The sequence below is a fragment of the Sturnus vulgaris genome, unplaced genomic scaffold (assembly GCF_052056855.1).
Source record: "Sturnus vulgaris isolate bStuVul1 unplaced genomic scaffold, bStuVul1.hap1 Scaffold_84, whole genome shotgun sequence".
NCBI lineage: Eukaryota > Metazoa > Chordata > Aves > Passeriformes > Sturnidae > Sturnus > Sturnus vulgaris.
Genome location: NW_028276728.1, coordinates 2,286,636 through 2,310,790, shown reverse-complemented (window position 1 = coordinate 2,310,790; position 24,155 = coordinate 2,286,636). Strand labels below are relative to the sequence as shown.

General features: G+C 49.4%; 1 protein-coding gene across 1 annotated transcript; it reads right to left on the bottom strand.

Moving 5' to 3' along the window:
• Window positions 1-597: 597 nt before the first annotated feature.
• Window positions 598-24,154, bottom strand: LOC106864662 (IgGFc-binding protein-like). Its single transcript, XM_088158665.1, is given in 22 exon segments — window positions 598-742; window positions 2,120-2,401; window positions 2,897-3,271; window positions 4,243-4,442; window positions 4,891-5,383; window positions 5,963-6,555; window positions 7,035-7,599; window positions 8,047-8,645; window positions 9,187-9,396; window positions 9,399-9,765; window positions 10,442-10,773; window positions 11,228-11,369; window positions 12,084-12,277; window positions 12,490-13,057; window positions 13,432-14,012; window positions 14,649-15,219; window positions 15,514-16,118; window positions 16,470-17,040; window positions 17,276-17,610; window positions 17,697-18,905; window positions 21,508-21,552; window positions 23,498-24,154. Coding segments are annotated over 22 exon segments (8,928 nt in total). The 5' UTR covers window positions 23,586-24,154; the 3' UTR covers window positions 598-739.
• Window position 24,155: the final 1 nt, after the last annotated feature.

Below are 24,155 nucleotides of genomic sequence, written 5' to 3'. Positions count from 1 at the left end.
ACTCGGTGACACTGCAAGGCTTAAACGGGCACTGGAGGGACACTGAGTGACAAGGGAATGCACTAGGAGGCACTAGGGGGACTGGGACAAACTGGGAGGGATTTGGGAACACCATGGGGAATAGTGGGGGAGGACTGGAATGCACTGGGACGGACTGGGGACAATGGGAGTATACTGGGGCCAGCTGAGAGAGGCTGGAAGAGACTGGAGGGGGGAGTAGGAGGGTGTTGTACTGGGAGAGACTGGGGATACCAGGGAGCACACTGGAGAGCCCTGGGGCATGTACTGGGAGGAACTGGGGATACCGGTGAGGGGTATCCTCCAGGTGTGCCATAGCACACACCTCCTCTGGTGGACTCGGATATCCGGGAACCCCCTCGCCTCCCCCTCCCCGGCACCAAACATCCGGGTGCCCCCCCGCCCTTCCCCCCGTGGGACTCAGGCGTCGGGAAATATTGACCGACGGGGGGGACACGGAACCGCCCGCGGCAGGACAGGGTGGGAACAGCCCTCCCCGCCCCCAACTGCCCCCAGCACATTCCCACTTCGTGTTTTCTCTGAATTCCCAGCATTTTATCCCCAGATCACCCGCAAACGGCGTTTTCTCACAGGCTTTATTTTGGGGGTGAAAGCACAGTTTCGGGGTTATAAAAAATCCGGGTTTACCGGATCTGAGGCTGTTTGAGGATGACGTCAGCGCTGAGGTGCGGCCACCCAGGTGAAATGTCAATTTTCCACATCACTGGGTGGGAAGAAAGGCAAAATCGAGGGGAATTCGTGGCAGTTCCCCCCAATTTAGGGTCTTTTCCCCTTTTCTGGACTTGTTAAGCCCATTCTTGAGCTCTTTTCCCTCTATTGCCCGATACCCCAAATTAAAACACAAACTAACAGAGTGTCAGTTTATGCGGTGCTCTATTCAGGGCCCGGGGACCTGCGGACTCACGTCCAAAGTCAGAATCCCACTGGTTCCCTTTTTTAGAGGGTTTTTATACCCTTTTTTACAAATGGTTTATGTGCAGAAGTACACATTCTTCTAAATAATATAGATACATTCACCTTGTAGATAACATTTTACATCATAGATCCTTCATGGTTGCTTACCCTAGGACTATAGTGTTCTCCCCCTTAATCTCCCTCTTACGCCACTACCCACCACCAGTACTTTATTTATGATTATACTCTAACCTTATCACTAACAGTTCTGCATGCTTTGCTAAATCTTTTGAACATTGTTTCCTCAGCACAGCACATTCCTAAGTTAGTTTCCCAGGGCCTACTCTGGGAACTGCAGTCTCCAAGCCTTAGCATTACTACTGCTATTATGGTTTATACACTTTATATTCCAATATTCAGGATTTCTAGTCCATACGGTAACACCTCTGTTGCTAGTTTCTTTCCCCACTCTGAGAGGCTCTTTTCCCCCTTCTTTATTCACTTTTCCTCTGTTTTGGGCTCTTTTCCCCCTTTTTCTTGTCCTTCTCTCCCACTGCCCTCCCCTCTTTGTGCGGGGGTTCCTTCCCGTTTCAGGTGTCTCTCTTTTTTGGCCTCTTTCCCCTATTTTTTGCACTCTTGCTCCCTCTTTAATATTCCTTTCCCCTATTTTTGGGTCATTCACCCATTTTTTGGTGTCTTTTCCCATCTCTTTGAGCTTTTATTCTCATTTGGGTTTTTTTTTCCACCTTTTCTTCCCCCTCTCTTCTCCTTTTATCATCTTTTTCCACTTGCTTAATTTCTTTTCCTCTTTCGGCTCCTTTCCTCATTTATAGGTCTCTTTTCCCGTCTTTTAGGGTTATTTTCCCCCCTCTGTGCTCTTGCTCCTTTTTTTGTCTGCTTTCCTGTATTTTGGGGTCCTTTCCCCAGTTTTCACTCTTTCCCCTCTTTTTGGTCTCCCTTCCCATCTTTTTGGGGCTCTTTTCCTTCTTCTAGGTAACTCTTTTCCCCCTTTTTGGTCTCTTTTCCATCTTCTGGAATTTCTTTCCCCTTTTGGGGGAATTATTTTTCCTCTTCCTTTGGTTATTTTTCTCCCCCTTTTTTTGGCACTGCTCCCCCTAAGTGCCACCCCAAAGACACCCAAATCCCTGCAACCCCCCTCCCCCAGGGTCCCCCTGGTGTCACCCACCTGGGTGAAGTCAGGCGCCCGCCAGGCCTTGGCCAGTGCCTGCACGTTGCTCATCACCATCCCGTCAGGCCCTCGCAGGTCGTTGCTGGTGGCACCGTCGTAGTCGCCGCAGAGGCCACAGAGCGTCGCCCGCGCTTCCCTGGGCACCTCCACTGTCACCCCCGTAGCGCCCAGTTCCACCAGAAATCCTGGGATCCGGCTGATCCGGAGGGTCCTGTGCACCTCTGTGATGGTCAGCGGTCCTGGGAGCTCCACGGGCAGGGGAGTGGGGACCCCGTTGAGCTGGAGAACCGAATTAGGAGAAAAAAGGGGATTTGGAGCCACACAGGGGCGAAGGGTACTTAGAGGAATCTGGGTGGAAAAGAGGGAGTTTGTGGAAAAATAATAGGATGCGTCAAGGCATGGTGGGGGTAGGATAGGGACAACCCATGTAGGTGCTTCTCTGACATGAAACTTGGGGGGAAAAGAGCAGTTTTGGTCAAATTTATGGGGAACGTCAGTCTATGGATGTCTCTTAGTGACCATCACCCACACAGGTGCTTCACTGGTAGGAAACTGGGGAGGAAAAAAGAGCAATTTGGGGCAAAATTAAGGTAAGAACATCCTGTGGTGCTGATGGGATTGGACAACCCATGTGGACTCTAACCTGGTGAAATTAGGGAAAAAAATATTGATCTTTTTTTATTAAAATGAAGGTCAGGAAGATGTTTAAGGTGACAACACACAGTGGTGACAACGCTTTTGGGTGCCACCCAGTGGCACTGGGTGATAACTTACCCAGACCTTCCTGTCCCTCTGCACGGTGATGAAGCTGTGGGGGGTGAAGAGGTGAAGTGCCATCACTGCCGGCTGCTCCCCAGTGTCCCTGATGTCCCCCAGCAGCCGGAACCATGCGGGCTCCCGGGGATCACACACGCTGGCCACCACGTAAATGCCGGGGGCCAGGGCAGTCCCAGTAAGGCCGTCAAAGGTGATGAAGCGGGTGGCAGGGGACAGGGTGCAGCGCCCCGGGCGTGCGATGCAGGTGCGGGTGCCGTCACGGAGGCCACAGGTGTGGCCAAAGGGACAAGTGAAGGGGCGGCACTGGAGGCCCCCAGGTCCCCGGCAGGTGCAGGACTGCGAGCAGTCAGGCGTCAGCATGGTCTCAGCAATCTGTTTTCGTGGATAAAATGTGGAAAGTGGGGAAAAGTGGCCTAAAATGGCCCAAACAATGGGGATGATGATGCTGTGAGGTAGTGTGGGGGGGAAGGGGGCCCACGTCTCCCATATCTCCTATGTGTCTTCATACCCCCAATGGGTGCCCATGAGGACCACCAGCATGTCCCCAGTGTGTGCCCATGTCCCCATACAACCCCATGTCCCCCATGGGGGCACACTGGGGGGGATGGGACCTGCTGGGGGAAACTGGGAACACTGGTGAAGACACAGGGAATGACTCTGGGACATGCTGAGAGACACTGGGAAGGACACTAATTTCCCCCACTAAGGGACTGGGATGCCTTGGGAGGCACCGTGGGGGGAACAAACTAGGAGGGACTGGGAACAGTGTGGGGGAGAGTGGGGGAGGACTTGCATACCCTGAGAGGGACTGTGCACAATACAGGGAATACCAGGAGAGACTGGAGGGGACTGGAGAGACGCTGAGTAAAGAGGGATCCACTGGGGGATGTGTTTGGGGGATGTGTTTGAGGGAAGTGGGACACACTGGGGAGAAATGGTGACTGAAGGATGCTGGGGCGTACTAGGAGGGACGGGGGACACTATGGGAGGCACATTGAAGGGGCCTGGGATCAACTGGGAGAGACTGGAAGGGATGGGGAGGAATCGTGTTGCACTTGGAGGGACTGAGGATACTGTGAGGCATAGCATACTGGACGGGACTGGGGCGACTGAGAACACCGGAAGGCACACTGGAAGCAACTGGGATGTACTGGGAAGGACTGGAGACACTGTGGGGCACTTAGGAAGCAACTAGAAAGGACCAGTGGAGAACTGGGGTGTACTGGGAGGGACTAGGAACACTGTGGGAGGCACACTGAAGGGACCCTGGATCAACATGGGGAGCCTGGAAGGAACTAGGGCTGCAACTGGGCTGTACTGAAAGGCACTGGGGCCACACCCACCTGGAAGTAACGCCCCTGGTGGAGGCAGCCGCAGGTCCCCGGGAGGACGCAGCGGGCCCCATCGAACAGCAGCCCTTCGGCACACTGACACCCCTCAAAGCAGCGCTCGCTGCACGGGGGCGGGGCCGACACACCTGCACAGGTGTGCTCACAGGTGCGGGCACACAGCTGGTAGTGGCTCTTGGGGGGGCAGGTGAGAGCTGGGAGATGGAGGAAAGAAAGAGACGGGGTCAATGGGGCTACTGGGGGGTCATCTGGGGTCGATAGGTGTCTCCTGGAATCAATGCCATCCCGTCTTTGGGGTGGGTGGTCCCATGGGGTTCCCATTTGGGGACACCGGGGGCGCCCCACCGGTTGCACAGGGTTCCATTAGGGGACACAGGCTTCAGATGGGGGCTTAGCAATGTGGACGTGTACCCCTTTCTCCATGCAGGAATGAGCCCCTGTTCCATTCTACTCCTCCCGATCTCCAAATTCCCACCCCCACCAAAATTGTCCACTCCCTGCAGAATTCCTGCCCCCACAAAAATCCTGACCCTCAGATTCCCATCCTCCCAAAACTTCACCATCCCAAATTCCCAACTCCAAATTTCCTGTCACCTCAGATTCCCGACTCCCCCAAAATTCCCAACCCCTCTATGTACTCACGGCAACCTGTGGCCTCCCGCCACTCCCGGAGCGTGCCTCCGGCTGCCTGGCACGCGGCTGCGTAGCCCTGAAAGCTGGGACAGGGGTCGCTCACGCCCCCGCACACCTGGCGCTCGCAGGTCACCAGGTAGGTGCGGGGCGGCAGTGCCCCGTGACACCCCGCAAAGGGTCCCTCAGGGTCCGCCAGCACCGCGCAGCGCCGCTCCTGGGCCGGGGAGCAGCTGGGGGCGGGCGCCACGTGGGTGCAGGCTAGGGGGGTGCTGCCCAGAGCCTCCCCGTCGGGGTGATCGTCGTTGGGGTCCCCATTAAAGTTGCCACAGAGGCCCCGGGGGCGGCGGGATGCGGGGGGCAGCGTCAGCACCACATACGCTTTGCCGTCGTAGAGGATTTTTGGGCCCCCCTGGACCTGGAGCAGCCGGTGGGACCCCACCTGCGCCACCCCCACCACGCTCCCACGCAGCCACAGCGGCAGCAAGTGGCGCTCGCCATCCACCTGGGGGCAGACAGGGGTGAGGATCCCAAAAGGGAAGTCGGACCACCAAAGGTGGGCTTAACCCCCCCCAAAAGAGGGTTTGCATCCCCAAAAACTGGGTTTGCACCCCCAAAACCAGGATCTGGACTTCCTTCTGTGCACCTCAAACCAATGGTTTACAGCCCAAAACGGGACGGTTATTACACTCCAAAAAGAGGGTTTTCAACCCCAAAATCATGGTTTCTGCCCCAAATCTAGCATTAGCATGCTAGAAAGGGCCGGTTCACCCCAGAGTGCACATCAAAAGTGGGGTGTGTACCCCAAAAGCAGCTCTTGCACCCTTTCCCACTGCCATATCCCTCAAAACCCCTTTTTCACCCCCAAAACAGGGATTGTACCTGCCAAACCAGGCTTGCACCCCCAAAACGTGGCTTGCACTCGCAAAACAGGGTGTGCACCCCAAAGTCAGAGCTTTCCCCCTAAACCAGGCCTTTCCTCACTGCTGCACCTCCCATAACCCTATTTCCATCCCCTTTTTTGCCCCCCAAATATCTTTTTGCCCCCAAAACCACGGCTTACGCCCCTAAGCCCTCCACTCACCGTCACCTCCCACTGCTGTCCCCTGTCCATCACCACAGTCATCCCGTGCGCCATCACTGTCACCCGCTGCACCTCCGTGTCCTCCTGCTCCAAGGCCACTGTGATAGGCTCCAGCTCTTCTTCAGGCTCACCCCTCTCCAACTCCAGCAGCAGGAGGGTGCAGGACCCCCCAAAATTCCCCAGGTGCCCATCAAAGGTGCTGTAAGCCCCTGCCCCCAAAACCTGGCACTGGCTGCAGGTGCGGGTGTGGCACCCCAGCACCCCATCCTGCACTGTGCATTCCTCGTCACTAGAGCAGCCTGGAGTGGGGTGACACTCCAGCCTCCCATTTTCGGAGCAGACGCAGCGCTGAGTGCAGGGGGGCTCAGGGTAAAACTGTACCCCCCGGGGATAGTAGCGGCCCTCCAAAAGACAGCCACACTGGGGGAGGGGCACGCAGTGATCCCCACTCCGGAAAAATCCGGGATCGCAGAAACAACCTTCAGAGCATGTGGAGACATCAGAGCAGTCCTGAGGTCCAGCTTCGTCTTGGCAGGTGGGGGGGCAGGGGGGGCCGCAGAGCTCATAGTGCTGGTTTGGGGGGCACACGGGGCCTGTCAGGAAGGGAGAAGAGTTGGGAAAACCAAAACCCCCATGGACACAAAAAAACTCCCTGCAAACCCTCCAAACCCTCATGGACAACCCAAATTCCCATGGATGCCCCAGAACTCTCCATGCAGGCTCCAAATTCCCAAACCCTCCCTTGGGACATCCCAAAACTCCCTTGTTTGAACCCCAGAACCCCTCATCCAGGCCTCCCCTTGTGCAGACATCAAACACCCCACGGACACCCCAAAGCTACCTGTGTAGACTCCAAAATCCCCACTGACACTACATAGCTCCCCTTGGAGACCCAAAACCCCTGGGAACGCCTCTAACCTCCCACAGACAGCCCCAACCCCCTTCCCTTCCCCCGCCAGACACCTCAAACTCCTCCATGGACAGTCCAAAACTCCTTGCCTAACCCCTATGTCCGTCTCTGCCCTGCAAAACCCCCCGTACTCCCCCACGTTCCCCAAGGTTCCCTCCATACTGCAGAAGGCAGCCGTGCGCCACGGCCGCACAGCAGCGCCCTGGCTCTGGCATGCAGCAACGTAGGCGCCAATGGCCTGGCACACGGTGTCCTGGTGTCCCTCGTACAGACAGGCATCAAAGAGACAGTCATCCAGGTAAGGGGCGGGGTCGATGACAGCATGGCAGGCAGCAAAGGGCCCCCGTTTCTTCCCCAGCAGCCCACAGTGCTTGTCCCCACGGTAGGCACGTTTCTGGGCATCGCTGCACACCTGGCAGCCCTCATTGCACCCAGGTGAGCACCCAGGGACATCGCCGACCTTCCAGCTGTCCCCCAGATGGGTCTCGTTGTCAGCACGGTGGCCATCACGGGTGATAAAGTCGTCGTGGGGGTCGCCATTGGCGTTGCCGCAGAGGCCGCAGACAGCACTGGCGTAGGTGCTGGGGATGATGACACGGGCGTAGCTGTACCAGTCAAAGGTGACAGTGACACCTGCGTCAGTGGTGATGAAGCCGTGGACGCCACGGAGGGACACCTGGAGCTGGTGGTTGTGGGTGAAGGGAAGGTCCAACAGGACACCATTAACCTGGAAAGAGAGTCGTGGGTGTCATGAGGTCACACAATGAAGTTGAAACCTACCCAGGTGTCATAGAATGACCTGCAAGACCACCTAGACGCCATGTGATTACCTTGAAACCCATCTGAAGACCATACAATGACCTTGAAACCTAATCCAATGCCATGCAATTACCCTGAAACCCACCCAGATGCCATACAAGGGCTTTGTAGCCCACCCAGACGCCACCCCAATGACTTTGAGACCCATCTAAACACCATCGAAGGATCTTGAAACCTAACCAGATGCCTTGAAATGACTTAGAAACCCACCTAAACACCTTACAAGGACCTTGAAACTTCATCCAGGTGTCATGTGATGATCTTGAAGTGCACTTGAAGACCGTATCATGACCTTGAGCCCTCCCCAGATGCCATGCAATGACTGAACCACCCTCACGATCTCCTTCATCCCTACCTTGACCTTCTGGGGATGTTCCTGACTGAGGCTGAGCGTCATGTTGTACACCTCCATGGTGACCACCTTGGTGAAGGAGACCAGGCGGCTGCCGCGGTGATTGTTCTCCACAGTGACAGCAAAGGGGATGAGGGTGGGGTCAGTGGAGCAAAGCCCAGCCAAGAGGTAGACACAGGTACCCATGAAGTCGTAGCGGTGCCCATCAAAGGTGGTATAGTGGGGGTCACCAGTAGCCACGCAGATGGAGCGGCTGACGGCCACGCACTGCCGCACGCCCTTCACCACCGTGCACACCTCACCAGGCTTACACCTGGAGTCCTTGCACACCACCATTCCCAGCTCCGTGTCACACCTGCACCTGGACTGACAGGTGTCATCACCCCAAAACTCCTCGCCAGGGCGGTAGTAGCGGCCGTCACGGGTGCAGCCACAGTGAGACACTGGCACGCACTGTCCACCACTGAGCACGTGGCCAGCGTTACAGGCACAGGTCTCCACACAGGGCTGATCACAAGTGGCCGGATTGTCCCAGTTGGAGCAGGTGGCTGGACAGGCATTGCCACAGGGCTCATAGTGGCTGTTTTCAGGGCAAGGTAAGGCTGCAGGGGGAGGAAACTGGGGTGAGGGAGGGATTAAGGGAGTGGACAGCATTCAACAGAGTGGGTGGGAATTGGGAAAGTGTCTCAAACATGGGGAAGGGTCTGGAAAACAAGGTCTGGAAAACAAGGAGGAAAGTCTGGGAAATGTGGGGAGAGATGGGCACAAGTGCGATGAGGTCTGAGCCATGTGGCAAGGGTCTGGGCCATGTGGGATAGGGTCTAGAATACACAGGATGAGGTCTGGGACACAAGGATAAAGGATTCAAACATGTGGCAAGGATGGGGTCTGGGAGATATCTGTGACACAAAGATAAAGGTCTGGCTCATGTGGGAAAGATCTGGCTGGTGTGGGATGGATTCCTGGAAAGATGGGGTGGGTTCTGAGACACCAGAAGCATCTGGAGCATCAGGAGAAAGTTCTGGAGAACTTCCAAGGATCACCTGAGGGATTTGAGGGCTTCAACCCAGGATGGATCCCACTCCATGCCCCTTCTCCCCCACTCTGGCTCTTTCCCTTCCCAAAGAAAACCCCGGCCCTTACGGCATCCTGATGGCGTCCTCCAGTCATGGACCACGGCCCCATGCTTCTGACATGTCGCTGCATATGTCTCCAGCACCTGGCAGAGGATCGATCTCGCCCCATCGCTCAGGCAAAGGTCAGAAAGGCAGTTGCGATAGAAGTCGTGAGGCTTCACTATGTTGTGGCATGCTCTGAAGGGCCCCTGGAAGGATTTTTTGATAATCCCACATACTGGTTCCCGCCATAAAGCTCCTTCTTCTCCTCATCACATACTGGGCATGCTCCATCACAATAATCCCAACAAATTGGGTCGTCGACCTCAGAGTCAGCACTTTTCCAGCTTTTGGCCCAAGTGATGATGGCAGTGATGTTGTCACCAGCCTCAGGGATATCATCAAGGGGCTTGAGGTTGAAATTCCCGCAGAGGCCACGGACATGGCGGAAGTAGCTGCTGGGGAGGTCAATCAAGAGGTGCCAGTTCCAGTCGTAGGAGACTCGGAGACCAAAATCTGTCTCCAGAGCAACGCGGAGCCCACTGGGACGGACCCGCACCTTCCCGTCTGCCAGGAGCACTGGGAGCAGTGTCACCTCCCCGTTCACCTGCCAATGGCCCAACATTCCCAGTTATCTCAATGTTTCAGTCTCAATATGCACCAGTGTTTTATGTATCCTAATATTCTATTCCCCACATATCCCAATTCTTTATTCCCAGCCTAGTCCAACACTAAATCCCATCATATTCCAACATCCTACATCCTACACACCCCAACATTTTATTCCTGCCATATTCTATTACTGACGTACGCCAACATTTTATTCCCACTATGACCCAGTATTTTATTCCCAAAGTATTCAAACACCCCACAGTATTTTATTCATGCTGCATCCCAACATTTCATTCCTGAAATATCCTAATATTTTATTCCCCAGACACACCAACATTTTATTCCTGGTATATCCTGTTTTATTGATGGAATATCCCAACATTTTATTCCCAACACACCCCAACATCTTATTCCAATCTTATCTCAACATTCTGTCCCTGACGTATCCAAATATTCTATTCCCCATATTTTGTTCCCACCATTTCTCAACTTTTTATTCCTGACATATCCCAACATTTTATTCCCAAAATATCCCAACATTTCAACAATCTGCCTCCCAGTATGATTGATTTATCCCAAAATAACGTTGCCACTGGCTGGATGAAGAAGCACGTAGGGAAGAGCAAAATGTTGGGAAAAGGCCCAAGTTCTCACATTTCCACCCAACTCACCCGGACTCTTCCATCTTCATTCCGGCGGAAGGAGATGCGTTGTCCATAGACATCAACATTGACCAAGGAGACATAGGACACAGATTGGATCCCACCATGGATGTCGTTCTTGGCCTCAACCCTGAAGGGCACCAGCCCAGGGTCATTCCCATGGGATTCGGCCATGGTGTAGGTGCAGGTTCCTTGGAAGTCAAAGTCAAGGCCATCGAAGGTACGGAAGTGTGGGTCACCCCATGCCCAGCATGTGGCGATCAGGGCTGGGACGCAGCGGGATTGGGCACCGCGGGGCCGGCAGCGCTCCTTGGGGCGGCAGTGCAGGGACTTGCAGGGGTCTGCGAGGGGAGGGAGAGCAGGATGAGCTGTGCGCTAGTTGAAACAGGAGATAAACACTGGGGGAAGCCATGGGTTGGGGAAAAGGATGGGAAAAAAAGTGGAGGGAAGTCACGTGAGAGAGAAAACTATGAGATCACCATGGAATAGGAGAAATCGTGAAATGGAAAACCATGGGAAAGACCATGGGAAAAACAATGAGAAACACCATGGGAAAGCCCATGGAAGAAGCCATGGGATGGGAGAAACCATGGGAAAAATAATGGGATGGGGGAAAAAACATCCAAAAAACATTGGGAGAAACCATGGGAAGAATTGCCCAGTCCCTGACCCTTAGTGACAGGGACCGGATTCTGTTCCCTCCACCTCACCTTCCCTTTTTTCACCAATCAACCCCTCAATCATCCCCAGATCCACTTAGCATCTAAAACGTCCTTTTCCCTCATTTCTTCTCACTTTTATTGATGCATCCCAAGACCCCTTCCCGGATTTCACAGGATTCGTCCTCAGTGCAAGTGTGCTCATGGCAGGTAAGACCCTGGCCAGGGACACAGGTGCAACGGCGCTGGCAGTGATCCTGGAAAAGCAACTCATGGGGCTGCCGGGGGGGAGAAGGGAGAAAGGGAAAACCGTAAAAATTTGGGATAAAAAGAAAAAATGCAGAGAAAAGGATGTAAGTGCTGAAGAATAGGGAAAACAGTGAACACATTGCAAGGCAAAGGGATGTACATGCATATCTTCCCCACAAATAAGGAAAAAGGGGGAATGGAAGAAAAAAGACATAAATATATAACAATAGGGAGGAAATCCTGGGGAAAAGCATAAATATAGGAAAAAATGGGGGAAATGCAGAAAAAGAAATGCAAATGCATAACACAGGGAGAAATGCAGGCATGAAAAAAGATGTAACTGCCTAAAAATAGGAAAAAAGAAAAGAAATACAGGGAAATATGACATAAAAATGGGGGGATAGAAAAGGGGAAAATGCTGGGAAATCGAGACAGAAAAATAGGGGAAAATGCAAGAAATAAAGGTGCAAATGCATAAAAATAGGGAAAACGGGGGAAACTAATTTTTAAAATGTAAATACATTAAGCCAGGAAAAAAACCCACCATGAAAACAGAGGTAAATGCAGAAAAGTATCAGACAAAGGAAAACAAATGCAGGAAAAATATAGGTAAGGACATAAAAAAAAAAGAAAGAAGAAGGAAGAGAAGAAAAAAGGAAGCAAATGTATAAAAATAGGGAAGAAATGAAGGAAAAAAAGACGTAGATTTTCCTAAAACCAGGAAAAAAGGCCAGAAAAACTACCTTATAGTATTCGCCATCCCTAAAACATGTGCAGTACTCCTCAGGAACGCATTTGTGTCCGTCAAACACAGAGCCCTGGTGGCACTGGCAGCCCTCAGTGCATGTCTGGGGACAAGTGGTGGCATTTCCAGCACAGGTGTTGGCGCAGGTGTTGGCACAAAGGGAGTAGGTGCTGTTGGCCGGGCAGTTGAGGGCTGCCAATTTTCAAAGAATCATGGACTGAGTTGTATTGGAAGGGACCTTAAAGCTCATCCCATCACCATCATCCCAAGTCCTGCGTGTCTCCACTGTCACCCACACCCAAAGAGAGAACTTTCCCCATCTGTGCCCCCCCAAACTCCAGTATCACCGGGAGATCTTCCCAACCCCAAACGGGACATTTGCTCTTGTGCCCTCCCAAACTCACGGCAGAAGGATGGTGTCCTCCAAGCCCTCACGGTGACTCCAGCATCTTGGCAAGCAGTGACATAGCTCTGGATACTCTGGCACAGGACATGCATGTCCCCTCCCATCATACAGAGGTCATGGATGCAAGATTGGAAATACAGGATAGGGTTGATGATGCGATGGCAGGAGCCAAAGGGACCTTCGGGGGCCATGAGGAAGCCACAGTAGTTGGGTTTTTGGAGGACTGCCACTTTCTCCTCTGTGCAGGTGGGACACTCATCCTTGGGACAGGTGTCATTGCAAGGTGTAGCTGCTGTTTTCCATGCAGATCCAAAGGCTGTTGCATCTGGAGCCAGTTGGCCACTGGAGAGCTGGAAATCATCATTACGTTGGCCATTGTAGTTGCCACAGAGGCCACACAGGCGCCCCATGTAGGTCTGGGGGACCGTGACCATCACGTGCTGGACGAGGTCATAGTGGACAACAAGGCTGAAGTCAGTGCGGAGCAGGACACCTGTCCCATATGGGTAGACCTGGACCTGTCCCTCGCTCAGGATGGTGGGGAGGTGGTGGGAGATTGAATCCACCTGGGATAGAGAAGGAAGAGTCCTCCAGTGAGGAGGTGGGACCAGAATTTTGGGGTAAACAACTTCCAAATAATATTCTGACAGATTTGTGGATCCCACTTGGAAGGAAAAGTCTGGATGAGAATGGATTAGTCTTGGAGATGCTGTGAGGGCTCGCCTCATCAAGGAAACACAGTTTTGGGGTTGACTGAGGTAGAATGAAAAATTTAGGGAAAACACCTTCCAACCAAAGTTTTTATGCATTTACAGATCTTGGTTAGAAAGAAAACTTGGGAGGAGTATGGACTGGGCTTGGAGAGGGCTGGTCCCTTCCATCAAGGAAACCCAATTTGGGGGGGATTCCATGAGATCTGGAACATCAAGTGCCACCTTACCAAGACATCTGCCCCTTTTCCTTGTTTCAAGGTCAAGGTGACCCCATAGACTTCCACAGACAACGCTTGGATCCTGGAGACCTTTTCCTTCTGCCGTGCCTCCTTCTGGATTGTGACAATAAATGATGGCATGTTGCCACCTGTGCAGGTCTGAGTGAGGACATAGGAGCAAGTACCCGTCATGTTGAAGGCCATTCCATCAAAGGTGACATAGGTGCGGTCACCTGTGGCCACGCAGGTGCTGGACACCTCTGAGGGACACTGGAAGACACCATCGATGACTTTCCCAGGGCCACCATCAGGACAGGAAGTATTTTGGCACTCCACACTGCCACCAGAGAGGCACTGGCACATCTCCTGCTCTGTGGGGTAGAATGTCTCCCCCTCTTTGTAGTAGACTCCATGGTGACTGCAGCCACAGTGGGACACGGGGACACACTCATCGCTGCTGAGCACAAAGCCATCCTGACACGTGCAGCCCTCGCGGCATCGCCCTGGGCATGTGGCAGAGTCAGTGCCACAGGTGCGCTGGCAGGTGTGGGAGCAGAGCTCATAGGAGCTGTTGGAAGGACAGGGAATATCTGCCAGGAGACAATGGGATTAATGAGAAACCAGGGAATTCCAAGCCAAATCCTGGAAGTTTCCTGGAATTCAGGTGCAAACTTCACCAACTACAGAGGTTTTAGCCCAGTTTCATGCCAAACCCTCAATTTTCCTCCCTGTGGACATGATTAAGGGCATCATCAAATGATGATCCAATTACTTATGATTATCCATAAGTAATATTGCAGCCCGTTATAATAGGAATTCTTGCTGCTAAACCAGCCAATTTCCCACATTTCCATGGAGAAAAGGGTAACACTCCCTCAAAGAGTGGGATCACTCCACATTGAGTCCTCAACTGACCTCCAGGCTGGATCCCTTTAATCCAATTCCACTACTTTTGGTTTCATTTTTTGGATAATTTCATAAATTATCCATTTTGTAGCCAACACCAGGAAGTTGGAGATTTTGAGGGGGTAAATTATTCCAGATGAGACTACTTCTTCCTTAGGAAGGGTTTATTTTGGGTGGATTATGGGATCAAACCAAGACTTTGGGTGGAATTCCTACTGGATTCCCACCCACCTCTGGGTTGTTTATCCATGGATTTGGAGCAGACTTGAGGATCTTTTGGATAATGCTGAAAGAAAAACCCTCCCATTGTCCCAACTTACAGCAGAAATTATCTGTCCTCCACCTCCCGATGGACACACCAGCAGCCTGGCATGTGGTGGCATAGGAGGCAATAATTGGACACATCCCTTCTTCCTGATCAGGGAACAGGCAGGAGTCATGGATGCAGCTCTGGAAGTACTGGTGGGCATCAACATGACCATGACATGCTCTAAAGGGTCCATCCGCTTCCAAAATAATTTCACACCCCATCCCAGATACTTCCTGCTGCAGCCGGGAAGGTGCGACAGTGCTTGAACATTCCACTGCTGACCTCTCACCACATCCTGGGACATCCATGACTTTCCAGCTGCTCCCGAAGGCATCTGGGTCTGATGTCACATGATTGTTCCTCATCATCATGTCGTCGCTGGCAGCGCCATTGTAGTTCCCACAGAGCCCACACAGGGTGTTGGCAAAGCCACTGGGCACCATGGCGGTGACGCGGCTGTGCCAGTCGTAGGTGACAACAAGGCCAAAATTGGTTTCTACCACCGCATCCTGCCCATCACGATAGACAACAATCTTTCTTTCACTGTAGTGATATGGGAGATTGACCAACTGCTCATCAATCTGGGGAGAAAACCATAAAAAAATGATCAAATTTGCAAATTTTGGATTTAAGAAGATGAGAAGGTCCAAGTCTCAAGTGGAGGTTGATCAACTACTCATCGATCTGGGGAGAAAACCTTAAAAATTAATAAAATTTGGGCCTGATGGCAAATTCCAATTCTGCTTTCAACAGCTGGAACACCCAAATGACATTAATTTAATTACATTTCAATTTTAATCACTCATTAATGGGGTGAGGTTCGGTATGAGGTGGAGAATTTAGTGAAAAGATAAGGGATCCTTTCCTAAACTCACCATGATTTTTCCAGGGTGCTCCCTGCTGATGCTGATGGTTTTGTTGTAGACTTGGACTGTCACCACGGCAATGGACAACATGACCTTGTCACTCCAGTGGCCATTCTGCACCAACACCTGGAATCCCCCCAAATTTTGGGTGTCCTCACACAACCCAACCAACAGGTAGACACACGTCCCCTGGAAGATGAACCTCCTGCCATCAAAGGTCTGGTAGTGGGTGGCTCCAACAGCAGTGCAGACTCCAAAAGTTTTGGGATAACAATCTCGGATCCCCTCCTCCACCCGGCATTCCTTCTCAGTGCCACAATCAGAATCTCGGCACACTGCCTGCCTCTGCTCAGCATCACACACACAGCGTTGGGTGCAGGTGAGGTCGCCCCAAAATTCCTCGCCAAGGCCATGGAAGAGACCCCGAAAGACACAGCCACATTCAGAGGGGGGGATGCAGGTGTTGGCATCAAGGACAAGGCCCTCGTGACACACACAGGTGTCCACGCAGCTGGGGACAGCAGCACAACTGAATGATACAGCGGGGATGTTGCAGGTGGCAGGGCAGGCAAGGCCACAGTTGCTGTAGGTGCTGTTGGGCAGGCAGGTGAGAGCTGCAAAGGGAGGGAGACAGCAATCAGAGTGGAGTGGGACATGGTGGGACAGACTTCTTGGACTATCTACACAGATATCTTGGAGTCTCCACGGACTTCCTAGACCTTCTACCAGGACTTTCTGGAGTCTCTGGACTTCTAGACTTCCCACTTACACTTTCTAGAGACTCCATGGACTTTGTGGACTTTCCATACGGACTTTCTAGAATCTCCCTGGCCTTCCACGGACTTCCTGCTTGGATCTGCTGCCATAACCTTTCCCAACCCCGTGATCCCATGGATCTTCAGTGCCACATTAATTAGACTCCACCTATCCCAAGGAGTATTTTCACCCAACCATCCTCTACTCACGACATCCCGCTGTTGTCCTCCAATCCGAAACATTGATCCCTTCCTCTTGGCAGTCATCAGCATAAATCTGGAGGGCTTGGCACAGCACGTCGTGACGCCCCTCATTGGCACACAGGTCGTAGATACAGTTCTTCACGTAGATACTGGGACTGATAGTGTCATGACACAATTGGAATGGCCCAGAATGTTGGGACAACTTCCCACACCAGGTCTCTGCCTTGTATGTCACCACCTGGTCCCATCTGCACCGCCCACAGTCACCGTCACAGGTGTCCTGGCAGTGGCCACTCTCACTGGTCACCTTCCAGCTCCGCCCCAGCTCCACAATATCCCACACCTGCTTTCCATCAGGAGAGAGAGCATCATCTTGGGGGTCCCCGTTGTTGTTCCCACACATTCCGCAGACTTTTCCAGAAAGGGCAGCTGGAAGTTTGATGACTACATGATCATTCCAGTTGTAGAGGACCTTCAGGTTGAAATTTGATTGGATCAACATGTATTTACCCTTCTGATGGATGTGAAGCTTCCCACGGGAGAGGGAGATGGGGAGGCGTGAGCGTTGGTTGTTCACCTGCAGGACAACGACAACCATCAAAACTCCCAAAACCCAACCAAACTGGACAATACATGGAGTTTAAGAAGACGTGAAGAACTTGAATTGTTTTTATGCAAGGGTTGCCTGCACACCAGCAAATCCCAGAATTATTTAGCAAAAGACCCTCAAGAAGATCATCGCTAAATACATCATTTTGGTGAAATTCCATAAAATTACTTAGAACTTGGAAATGACAATGGTTTTTGCTTACCCTCACCATCCCATTCTCAGATTGGACAGCAGTGACAGTGATGTTGCCAACATGGATGGTGATGGAGCTGATGGAGGAAACTTTGGAGTTCTCCTTTTTCTCCTTTTTGACCTCAACAGAAAAGGCAGGAAGAGTGGGATCGGGATTGCAGATGGTGGTCAAAGTGTAGGCACATGTTCCCATGAAATCAAAGCTTTTTCCATCAAAACTGCGGTAGTGCGGCCCACCAGTGAGCCAACAGGTGGAGAAAGTCTCCTGGATGCACTCTGGTTGTCCATCCACCATCTCACACCTCTCCTCGCATACCAAATCCTCACAGGAGAGCAGTGTGGGCGCTGAAAAAAAGGGGAAAACCCATGAATGGTCAACTGGACAACACCCGACCGTTGGAGTGACACAGCAATGGACTGACTGTACTCACTGGCAGCACAGAGCCCAGGGAAGCCATATCCAGTGTGACTCTGGAATCCAAACACCAGGAGCCCAATGGGCACTTGCGAGTTCTCAGTGCTCTGCATTGTTGCGCTCACGGTGATGCTGGCCCAGGAGAAATCTGTGCCAGGAATGGCCTGCCATGCCATGGTGTTGTCTGGCTGATGGTTGAGGGTGGTGGTGGCGGTGGCAGTGGTGGGTGCAATGAGGATCGCATGGTTATAGTGGCTGGGCACGGTGCTGAAGCGGAACGCAGTGCAGTGGGCGGTGACAGGTGGGACAACAAGGAGGAAGGGATCTTGCCAAGATGACCCGCTGAAGAAAAACACCACCTGCACTGCCACCACCGCACTGAGGTACAGGTGGGAGTTACGGTTCACCACAAACACCCGCACCTCCCCTGCCACCATGGCCACAGTGGCATTCCCGCTCCCAGTGTTGTAGGTGATGGTGTTGTCTTCATCCGTCACCACATACACGTAGTCATTGTCTGTCTGCAGCGGGTTGGGTGGCACCACGTAGCTTCTCCCCCATGCTGTCATTGGGAAGAGCTGCTCCACCACAAAGTCAAAGCGAGCAGACACCTTGACACAGGTGTGGCCACTGAGGACGGCCACAGGGGTGTCGGCCACCACAACTGTGCCCGTGAAGTCCTGGCTGCTCTGGAGCTGCAAGCTGTGGTAGGGCTGCAGGAACAGGCGGAGCACGGCGCCGGGGATGTAGGTAGCCCCAGCATAGTGGAAAGTGGCAGTGGTGGTGATGCTGATAGCAGTGGTGGTGGCACCGGTGGCCACCACAAACTCGGTCAGGCCATAGGTGTTGTTCCCAACAGGTGTCACCACGTAGTACCTGGTGCCCAGGCTCTCCATAGGCAGGAGAGCAGTGGCACCCACCGTGTAGCCCTTGGTGCTGACGGCCACCACGGAGATGTCTGTGCTGGCCTGAACCACCAAGGTTTTATGGGAAGTGCAGCTTCCAGTGAGTTCCAGGCTAGCGGGGAGGAGCAGGGGCATAGTGACGTCTGGCTTCAGGGTGACGTTCCAGGTGACAGAGCTGCTGTGGAGCGTCACCGACACCTGGGTGTCGGCAGGACCATAGGAGGTGAGCAGCAGCTGCAGGTACGCGCTGGGGGACTCGTCGTCGTTCTGTGGGAACACGGCCAGGAACTCCCGGCCCCGGTAGCTGGCACCGGAGAGCACTGGGAAAACGGGAGAAAAGGGGGGCCTTGGTTAATTTTCATATTAACCAAGGGGGTTATATAAAGGGGGCCTTTATATTTTTATACCGATATTTTTACATCAATTTTATATGTGTTTATATATCAATTTTCCTATTTTACAGTAGGAATTGTACTGAAATTACATTAAAAATATGACTGCAGTATCCAATTTATAGAGTCTATTTTTATCTATAATCCTAATAGAAATTATATTTACAGTTTATTATGTTAATAAACAACATTCGAATAAAACTATAAATAATAATATATAAATAGTAAACTCTTATTTATATGTTCTAGTAACAAACTATTAAAATATAGAAATGTGTTAATAATATGAAATAATATTGTGTTATTACTATTCCGTAATACAGCATTATTACTAGATACTTATATTATTATTATATCTCGTGTTATAAATATAATAATAGTGTTATGTAATATACTTTAGTATAGTACTACTTATTAGCACACTGATAAAATATTAATAATATAGGACACATAAATCAGTAAAAATATGTCAATTGCTTTTTTAGCCTGTTATTGTGTTATATTAGTTATCCACTATATAACTTCGTTGCATAGTTTTCTGTTATTACTATACAGATCTAATCATTATAACACTGTAATACAGAATACTTGTATTTAAAAATGTAGTAGCGTATTTTATATCATTTTGTGCTTAATTTTAGTAGAAATATCAGCAAAGATTTATCCAAATCCATAAATATTAAAAATAATATAATAATAACTGTTGTGGTTATTGAGTTTATTTCAGTATTAATCATAGTAGAAAATAAATCTACACGCTATTTTTAGAATTATATAATTATTATTATTTTTATTATTATATAGACTATATACTATAATATATACAATATATATTATACATTTTTAATTATATACAACAGTAGATAATTTATATTTTTCTCCCTAAAATCATATAGATAATGATTTAAAATCATTTTCTTTTTTTGTTTTCATAGAAAAGGTTTGGGGAAAATAATTGTAAAAATCAAGCAAAAATAATCAATAAGGAGCAAAGTTGCAATGATAGAGAATATATTAGAGACCAGAATAGAATTATTATAGCATTATATTATACTATATTACAATATAATCTATCATTATATGTAGTTAATAGAACGATTCGAATATAATTGCATACAATTATAATACATTATAATACAATAACATCATGACATTCATATAATATAATGCAACTCTCTGTCATATTAAATTCTAAAATAATCTAGAATTATATATGATTAAATTTGGTCATTTTAGAGATTTATATAGATTCCATATATATATATATATTCTATCTTTTATAGCTACATCCCAATAACTAGATATAATTATATATAAAAGCAAAATATAGTTTGTTATATTAATAAATACACTCACATATTATATGAATATAAAATATATTACATGTCTTTATATGTTTATGTGTTTCACATCTTTTATAAATCTATATTATATATTTAATATGTAATCCTTTTAAATAATTTGTACTGAATTTTCACAGAAATTTTTACTAAATAATGCCAATCAAGAATAATGATAATAGCCACATAATTATAGAAGAATAGATCATGGATTTGTATTGTATTTTTTATATAATTACAGTAGAGATTATATTGTGAATAAAAATACGCGATTAAAGGTAGTTTTCTGAAATAATACATAAAAAGGGTTTTTTAAAAAATAGGGTAATTTTGAAGAAAAATCAACAGGGAAATGAGCAACTGGGACTTGAAAAATTAGAACAGAGTGAATGAGTTTTTTCCTTTATGTAATAATACCTAAAACCTAAAACAGACTTCAAGAGGGCTTTCTTTCCCTTAATGAATAAATTCTAAAAATAAAATTTAAAAAAAAAAGATAAATAAAAGGCTTTTTCTTTAAACCACTATCTTAAAAATTGGCTAATAAGAAGTTTTAATGAAAATTAGAAAGGAGACAGGGAAATTAGGAATAAAAGAGGTTTTTTTTCGCCATGAGAACCAACTGCTTTTATTTAAAAAGAGCAAATAAAAGGAATTCTTTCATTAAAAAAAACTTTTAAAATAGATCTTTTTTCCCTGGAAAAGAATACAATTCCAGCATAGAGCTCTTGAGGTTTTTTCCTGGGAAAAAAACCCACTAAAACTGATCATTAGATCATAATTTAGCTCAAAAAAAAAACCTCAAACCCCACAACCTAAAAGTAAACTGAAATAATCAGGACAAAGTACACTTTTTTTTTCACCCAGTATAAAGTGAGGCAAAAGGGGAATTTTCCGTTAAAACTAATGACGCGTTCTATGGTGTTAAAAAAATTCTAAAGGCTTTTGGATTTTAAACAACTATTTTTAAAGGTGTCTTTTGGTTACAAATAAGAAATCTGCAGCTGAGAGGATGCTGGAGAAAATACAAACTGAGAGAAGAGTGGAATTTTCAGACATAAAAAAGGCCAAAATTCAGGGATTCAGGATTTCATTTTCTGTGCTAAAAAGCCAGTACAAAATAAATACAAAATAAGTACAAAATCTAGGAAATTTGGGGATTTTGTGTGGAAAAAAGAGGTTTTGCTTACTGCAAAAAGGAAAGAGGAGCCACCAGATCCCGTCTTGTGCCATCCCTGTGAAAAACACCCAAAATCACTAAAAATTGTTATTTAATAGGAAAAAATCCATATGAGCCCTGAGGTGTCTCCAGAACCCTCAAATAACCCCCAAATTACACCAAAATGCCTTTTTTTCACCCCATGGAAACCTCTTGGGGCTTATTTTGACCCTCACTGCCCCCAAATACACCCCAAACATTCCAAACTCCAAGAATTTTGCCCAAAATTCCACACATTTGTAACAAAATAGTTTTTCTTCCCAAAATCCACCATTTTGGGTCAAAATAGTTTTTCCCCCAATCCCCCCTCCCTTGGGTCAAAATGGAATTAAACACCTGAGGCAACCATCCCTCCCCCCATCCTCCCCCCCCCCCCCCACCGTGAGGCCACATCTGTCTCCATCTCTATCAGATTCACTCCAAAACCAGATGAATTTTAACCAAAATCACCTAGATTCATGGCAAAATGGGGTTAAAATGCTGACACAGCTCTCCCACCAACTCTCCCCTTGATGCCACTGCCATACCCCATTTCCATCAAATCCACGCTAAAACTTTATGGAAAGGATGCATTTTTCCCCAAATCCCCCGAGTTTTGGTCAAAATGGGTATTTTTTTGCACAGCATCCCCCAAATATGGATCAAAATGGGGCTCAACAACCAGGAAAAAAAAAAAAATGAAATTTGGGGGAAAAGTGCACAAAAAGAGCAAACCCCTGAGATCTGAGGGCAAATGGGCAAAACTTGGGGAAAAAAAGTTTAAAACCCAACATTTTGGAAGAAAAAGGGTTAAAATTATGAAACTTAAAATTAGAGAAGGCAAAGGGTAAACAAGTCTGAAATTTGGGCAGAAAAAACCCTCAATTTCTGCCCATCATCAAACAATAAGGAAAAGCAGGAATAAACAAGGAACGAAGCCTCCCCACTCACCAGCCCCTCGGCTCTTGAATTCCCAAAACCCTGCAGACACGAAATGTTTGTCCCAAAATCACTCCTTTTATACCCAAATAATAATACCCAAACCACAGCCAAACCATGCAGATTTGGGCAGATTCAGCAGAATTTCAGGATGGGGGAAGGGGAGTGGCCGGGGGGGCATGACCTCCAGTTCCAGAGAATTTGAGAACTGGCAGCTGGATCCTGTCACGGATGGGACATGACAGGAGTGGAACCCACAGGAACATCCTGATAGATGTGACAGCCACAGGGATGTTGCGACAGGTGCGGGACTCACGGGGATGTCACAACATGTGTGGGACCCACAGCAATCATCCTAAATTCCATGAACCCCCAAAATCACTGACCCCGTGGTATCCACATGACCCCGGGGGGAGGACAGACCAAATCCAGATGGGTTTTATCCAAAATTAACGACCCGAGTCCCAGCGGGGAATTCCAGGGAATGGGAAATTCTGGGCCAAATGACTGAAAAAGCTGAAGAAAATCAGCTGGAGCCAGGAGAGACGACGGCAAACAGAGAATTAAAGGGCTTTTGCCTTAAAACGAAGACATAAAACTCGGGAATCCCTGAACCCCACAGAGATCCTCAAAACTGTCTAGAGACAAAGATCCCCAAACCCATCCAGGTATATCCAACGCCACATGGGGATCCCCGAAAACTACCGAAGGATCCCCTCGGCCCTCTGAACTCCACAAACCACAAGGTCCCTGCGGGGAGATGGGAGTCCCTGGGGGGAACTGGGGGTCCCTGGAAGGGTTTTGGGGTTCCTGGTAAATGGCACCGAGAAGAGAAATTTTCAGTTGCCCTGAAGGTGCTGGATGGACCTCAAAGACTAACTGGCAAAAAGAATGAAAGGGCGTACAGGTATGCACAGAGGATCACAAGCATAGCTGCAGACAGTGGAGAAATAGGTAATGAGGACTATTAGTGGGGGTTTTGTCAAATTATGGAACGAGAAGCAACAGTGCATGCCCAAGGAAAACGTTCAAGGAAAGGTCACCTGTAATATGGAAGCATTCAGTGAATGCAACCACCCGTTCGTGGTCCTTCCAGGACCATACCCTGTTGTGAAGTTTCACCACACACATCACATTATTGGGGAAATCCTTCAGTGCGTCCTGCACAGATAAAGAATGCCTGCTTTCTAACGCTTCAAATTGTGTTAGAAAGTTTATTTTCCAGCCAATTTTGGTATCATTCCCTTAGATGGGCTTACGGATCTACGGGGAGCTGAGAGAGTCCTGTCGGGGTCTGGGGGTCCCTGGGAGGGTTGGGAGTTTCTAGGGGAGATTTGGGGGGTCCATGGGGGACACTGGGGGTCTCTGTCAGCGGGATCCCAGCTCTCGGCCACTTTAACCATCTCAAGGACCTCCCAAACCACATGGGGACCTCCTCGACCCTCCTGGACCGCCAAACCCCCTCTAGGACGCCCACAACCACACCAACCTCCCTCCACCCCAAACCTTTCCCTGGGGATCCCAAACAACCTCTCTGGGACCCGCAAAACCACACCTCTGATCCCCAACTCCCTGGGCGTCTCTCGGCGCCCCCCGACACGCAAACCCCTCCAGGGACCCCCACATGAACGGCAGGGGCTCCCTCAGTGCCTCCAGAGCCCCCGAACCCTTCCGGGAATCCAACAGCCCTGCCAGGGACCC